The 6292-nt window shown below is 36.4% G+C and overlaps 1 protein-coding gene across 1 annotated transcript; it reads right to left on the reverse strand.

Annotated features, from left to right (window-relative positions):
* Positions 1 to 1873: 1873 nt before the first annotated feature.
* Positions 1874 to 5414, reverse strand: LOC125476930 (proline-rich receptor-like protein kinase PERK5). The gene is made up of 9 exons (XM_048583600.1): positions 4783 to 5414; positions 4472 to 4599; positions 4266 to 4363; positions 3653 to 4179; positions 3191 to 3354; positions 2867 to 2934; positions 2624 to 2741; positions 2210 to 2362; positions 1874 to 2098 (listed from the first exon to the last, which is right to left on the reverse strand). The coding sequence occupies exons 1-9, from the start codon at positions 5003 to 5005 to the stop codon at positions 2051 to 2053; spliced, it is 1527 nt and encodes a 508-aa protein (XP_048439557.1). The 5' UTR covers positions 5006 to 5414; the 3' UTR covers positions 1874 to 2050.
* Between the last annotated feature and the right edge of the window lie 878 nt (positions 5415 to 6292).

The following is a 6292-nucleotide window of genomic DNA, read 5'->3' on the forward strand; positions in this document are numbered from 1 at the left end:
TCTTCTTGTCGTGAGTTTTGTTTGGAACTGATCTCAGTGCTAGCTCTGCTAAAATCTTTGTGTAATACCCCCTCACTTTCAGTACAAATACATTGTTTAGTACATATAAGAAGTGGACACTTTGGTTGTGATCCTTAACTACTAATGTTCTTTGACTAAAATATTTGTGATTTTAGTTCTTGATCGAAGTCCCTGATATAAATGTAATAATGTATTTTTATATAGGTTTATTATATTTTAAAATTAAAAATGAAATTTGTTGTTGTGAATTATACTCTCCAATATTTTTGTATATATACACATGGGTATGTTCATCAAAACTAACCAAAAAATTATTGTTTACCAAAACATGAGTACATTTTTCAAAAAAAAGGGAAAAAAAAAGATACTAGGCTTAATAACATTATTAAATTTCTTCTATTAAACTGGACATGAATACATTCTCAAACCAATGAAATATAATGTACCCATATAAGTTTAAAAAATGGATTAGAGAAAAATTGAATGAATTTTATATAAAAAATGGGTTCAAAAAAGGTACATTTTTCATATAACAAATTAATATATTTTTATTAATGGGAATATATAATTTAATGGGTACAAACTTATTTTAATTTTGTTTTTTATATTTTGGAAATGTTTGAATTGAAAATTAATTAGGAGTTTAATAAAAGTGTGATAGAAACTTTAATCAAAATCTAAAAACTTAAGGTCTTAGCTAATAAAAAATAGAAACTAGAAACCGAATATTAATTTTTCCTAAAATCACCTCCCAGTCCCAATTATAACATGACACCATACTGATAAAGGTTGTCTAGAAAGTTTCCATGTAAAACATTAATTAAAACATGATGTCCTTAAAACTAAATAATAATGTGTGTGTCTGTATATTTTTTTGGGCGATCTACCATAGTAATTGTCATCATCTCTCTACCGCCCAAAACTTGTGAGAGAGAGAGAGAGCGCTCCATTTGCAACTCTCTCCACGGCTCTCCTCCACCAGCTCACCACTCTGTAATCTGTATGTTAGTTCCTCAAATATACCCAGAAGAGACCAGAACCCACTCCGCCGGCCTCTGCAATCTCCCTCTTGCGCCAATCACCAAGCCTAACAGACTCAAAGGCATTGTTTTCCGAAAAAAAAAAAAGAGTTTTTGGGTTAATTCTGTATCTTTCTTAAAATTCGATGGGTTTCCTTTTATTTTAGGGTATTTCAGTTTCTTAAATGTAGGGGGTCTGATCTGGTTTTTGAAGGCCTTTCAACTTCACCTAGATTAAAAATAAGAAATCTACTATCTGCTGATGAATCAAATTCAGTCACTAAGATTTTGCTAGTTTAATACTTATTTAGCCATTTCTATTAATTAAATGTTTAAGCATGCCACTTAGTATTATCAACTAATAGTATCTCTTTATTTGTAAGTGATAGGTCTTGGGTTCGATTATCGTCAAAGACGAATTTAAACCAAATTATTGCTAACCCATTGTGAGGCTAAGCCCTGTGCTTTGTTTGATGCTCTTTTATTTTGTCAGTAGTAGAAACAAGGCCATAGTAGTTTGAGGGTGCAAGCATTTTCGTTTCTGTAAGACATTTATGGTTGAACATGACCTGCTAGTTAAACCATCAGAACCAATCTCTAGTCACATTGCCTTGTAGCTGGCGAAATTGTTTTTGGGGTGACTGTAGTAGCCAACATTCGAAAGAAGTACACAAAAGTTGTTTAAAGGTTTGTGTTGGTGAGTGTTTGCGACAAGCGTTTTTGATTGGAAGCTAGATGATCCGACACCGAATTTTTTGCTAGGGAAGTACCAACACAGGTTAATGTCGAGGACCAACTTTTTTCTAAATTAACAGATAAAAACCTTCGAAAACTAAAAAAGAAGCAGTTAAAAACAAATATTGAAGAACAGTGCCATTATTTAAAAGATCATTACAAGTTGCTAGCTAAGCAATTAGTAGAAAGCGTTTAATTAGCCATGTTATCATACATCATAGACGCATTGTCTAACTTCGGACAAGACAAATTCTTAATCTCACTTATTTCATTTTTCAGTTGTTGAAAATCGCAAGTTCATCACCTCGAACAATGGCTAAGGCCTGTGAAAAATCCCACAAATTCTGCATCAGCAGTGTATAGAAATGGAACTGCATTTGATAATAAAATTAGGACAGCATTTGATTCACTTAATTAAGAAAACACTTAATTACCTCACTTGTAGACAGTTTGTGATCTGAATCAACTTTTAGGCAGCGCAGCGCAGCGTGAGCCATATGCCGGACCATCGTAGCATCACCAGCAGATTCCGTCAATCTGCAATCCATCAGTTTACCGGACTCACCATTTTCTAGAAGTGGCAGTGCCTGTTGTGAAAAATCGTTCATCAGGCTGCAAATTTCTACTTCATAACCAAAAGACAAAGACTATCGTTTTTCTTAACGATTAAATCTACGTCCTTGCCAATTAGTAGCCTGCTTCAGAGTTTTTTGGCAAATGAGAAACATGTTACAGGATACAGTTCTGAAGATGCAATTCCAGTTAAAAGAAGAAATTGTCCTTGAAGTTTTCTAGTCACATTTCAGCTAGAATCACTGGCTTTAGGTTGGACATATGAGAGATCTTACCCATTCGATCATGGGGTCCTTCCCTTGGTCGTGCACGGGACTTACACACTTTCCAGTAATAAGCTCCAGTAGGAATTTCCCATAATCATATACGTCGCCAAAATGGCTCTCGTCGTATCTAATTTAAATTTTCAATCAGTAGCTATTTGAGAATATGGATTAAAACATTCTTTAAAGTTCTTTCCTATTAAATTAAATGCTTATGCAGGACATATGTAAGACATAATAACGAAGTTCTCTTACTTGTATATCAAAGCTTTAGTCGGGGAGAAAATACCATTAAGCCACTCAGCATGTACAAAGTTGCAGAGCTTGAAGAACATCAGTCAAAACCAAGTATTCAGTTATAGGCAATAAGTCGAAGGGCATGATGAGTAGTAAGAAACTCAGTTGTGTGCAATACTAACTCATCAAATTTGTAATTATTGTAAAACCATATTTAAGAGATCAACAAAGTTGAATTCATTGAACAAAGTCTATCGAACTTCCATTTCTTTTTGTTATATTGGCTCATAATTTGACCATTTTTCTGTTCCCATATGCATATGAAGTATCAGGATTACTTACCATTGCGGAGTAACCATAAGATAGAGCAACGCTGGAAGCACGAACATTTTTGTGAACAATTGGTCCATCAATACACTCCTCATGGAGATAGCGTAAGCTTCTGCCTACTTCTAGAGCGATAGACCACCTTGTTCCCCACTCCAATTTCTCAGCCAACTCATCACCTACAAACTGATAGAGCTCAGTTTGAATATTCTATTCTGTGCAAGAACAAAACTGAAAACAATGTAGGTCTGTTTTAGAAGCCGAAAAAAAGAGTAGAACACCAAGCGGCTCGTGATAATAGAAGGGATTTCTATTTATCAATTAACTATTGTAAGATGAATAATCGGTAAGGAATACGTGTGTGCACGTGCGAGTGTGTTTTTGAGTTCATTGACAGCAAAACTAGCTACTAAAGTTCTTGTAAACCAAGACTTTCGAAAACTAGGATGCATCAGTTAGAGAAGTAGTCGTTCTTACATTGCAAGTTCATTTGAACGGTACCCAAACAAGGGAAGTCGAAAAGCAAAAATGCAGAAACGCCTGTACTGCAGTACCCAACAAGGTTCATGATGTTGCGGTGGCGCACCTGGGAAAGGATCTCTAGGATTGTCTGGAAACCTTTGTTTGTTATCTGTAAAGACTTCACTAAAACAGGTGTATCTTGTAATATTCCCTGATGAACTGCCATGCCATCCACGACTGCTTTAATGTTATCATCAGCAAAGCCGTTCGTTATCACTTCAAGTTCGTTGTAAGAAAACACTCGAGGAAAACCACTTCTCCAAGACAGAGGATAGAAACAAGGATAGTGAGGATATGGCGCGGGTGCAGATTTATTTCTTAACTCGTAAGCACTGAAACCCTTACTGTTCTTTTCCCCAGGATGCTCTTCAGGAGTTACTGAGTCATTCGATAGCATCAAGCTAGCATAACCTTTTTCCTTTACTACTGCAATATTGCACGTTACATGTCCTCGTAGATAAACTTTCGACTTCTTAAAGTGACTGACAACCGAACAAAAAAAATTTAGAAGAAAAATCGAGGTAGAAGAGAAGAACACCGGGGTACTATATATGAGCCTATGGCATACCTGTCTAATATGATCCAACGTGTAATAAGGTTCTGTGATTCCTTGATTGCCAGTCTCGCTGGACAAAACCCAGCTGCAAGTTTAAGCAGCAAACTCACCTGTATATATACAGTACATCATAGATTTTTACCATTGTATTAGTACATATTCATAACATATGCAAACACTGACATGTAAAAAGATAAATATGTAGAAAAAACAGCAACCTCATTCTTTGAGCACTGACGATATAAAGGCTGAAGGATACTCCGGTATTCTTTTCTTTTTCGCTCAAATTCTTCTTCAAGCTCGACAGGATCCACTTCTTCGTGATCAACGAATTCTAAGGCCTCATCTGCAGAACATAAGCTGGTAAATATTAGGATATAAATAGTATTAATAAGCAAAGAAACCAACAGATATATAAGATGTATATACGTAGCACTGTAGCAGAACTGGGGGCAGCCAAGTTTCGAATTCCCCTCACCGTAACTTGGATTAAATTAATTAAAATATTGCCCGGCAAATAAAAACTTACATATTCCAGAGACGGCGCCGAGACCCATGAGCAACTTAACCGGAAAGCAAGAGTTCTTCTTGGCAGGGTGATCAGTGAAAACTCCTAAAATAAGTAAGACGTCACCAGGTTTAACGACATACTTGAGAGCCCATTCGACGGCTTCCACGCTTCCTGTAGTCCTATTTGCATCGACAGCCACTATCACAGTCCCTTTTTGGGATGACTGCAACTGCAAAGTCATCTCCCTCTCTCTTTTCGTTGAGTTTAGTTACTGTTTAGGCAGAGGTTTTGCTTGTGATCATCAGAGGGGCTTTTGGAGTTGCTCTAAATCTTTTTATCGTCTGATATTATATTTGGGTTGTTTGTTCCTGGCTTAGACGGTTCCGTCATCGAAGGAAAACCAAGCCGAACAAGGTTGGTTGACATTAGTTATTATCGTTGGCAATGAGGCTATCAGCATCAGCTTGTATTTTTTTTTTTTTTTTTTTTTCATTTTTTGGAATTTAATGAAAGGAATCTTTCTCTTGGCCGGTTGGCCCTATCTATTTTATTTGTTATAATAAGGCTGGTGCTCTTGTTTTTTTCTTGTCATGAGTTTCATTTGACACTTATCTCACTGCTAGCTACTAAAATCTTTGTATAATGCCCCTCACTTTTGTTAGAAGTTGGTATAGAATCCGAGAAGGGTTCCTAACTGGTGTGGGAGTTCTAATTGTAATAGGTATGGGAAACTTGGATGCAAGTTTCAGATAGGTTTAGGATTCCAACTCAGTTTAGGATTAGGTTTTTGAGTTAGTATAAAAGGGTCCTTAACGTTAAGGTACAAAAGTGTGGATATAGTGTGTAAGAGACTTATGAGACAAGAAAACTATTTGTATGTGTGAGTTTTCGTGTATTCCTTTATTCAATCAAAAGGTGTGCTTCCGTTGTTCATGTTTTCCTGTTATTGGTTTGGTTTGATCAAAGAGTAAGTTTCAACAAGTGGTATCAAGAGCCATAGGTTGCGTGGTCAAATCAACACGATGACAAAAACTGAAAGTGGAGATGATAGGGGTACCGAGGTAACCAAGACTTCGGTGCAAAGCGCTCGGTTTGAGATCGAGAAATTCATTGGGACAAATAACTTCGCTATGTGGCAGTGCGAAGTAAAGGATGTACTGATTCAACAAGGTTTACTGGTGGTGCTTGAAGACATGCCTATAACAATGAAGAAGGAGGAATGGCAGCGGCTGAATGCACATGCATGTTCCACGATTAGACTATGTCTTGGAAAAGCACAAAAATATGGTGTAATGAATATCTCATCAGCTAGAGAACTATGGGATACGTTGGAATCGAAGTACTTGAAGAAGAGTGCAGAAAACAGACTTTATCTTAAGAGTAAATTGTATTGTTTTCAGTACAAGGAAGGAACTAAGATGATTGACCATCTTGAAGAATTTAACAAGATGATTGCTGAACTTCTGAACCTAGAAGAGACGATCAAAGATGAAGATAAAGCGTTGATTCTGATGAATTCCCTACCTGA

The sequence above is a fragment of a genome, unplaced genomic scaffold (genome assembly GCF_019419815.1).
Source record: "Pyrus x bretschneideri cultivar Hongxiangsu unplaced genomic scaffold, Pyrus_bretschneideri_v1 Contig2, whole genome shotgun sequence".
NCBI classification, from domain to species: domain Eukaryota; kingdom Viridiplantae; phylum Streptophyta; class Magnoliopsida; order Rosales; family Rosaceae; genus Pyrus; species Pyrus x bretschneideri.

Excerpts from the sequence above, each read along its gene's own strand:
- LOC125476930 (XM_048583600.1), bottom strand. The coding sequence starts at position 5,005 with ATGACTTTGCAGTTGCAGTCATCCCAAAAAGGGACTGTGATAGTGGCT. Across the intron at positions 4,180-4,265 it reads CGTTGGATCATATTAGACAG|TCACTTTAAGAAGTCGAAAG; the intron begins GTATGCCATAGG and ends TTCGGTTGTCAG. Across the intron at positions 2,363-2,623 it reads AGGACCCCATGATCGAATGG|GCACTGCCACTTCTAGAAAA; the intron begins GTAAGATCTCTC and ends TTTTCACAACAG.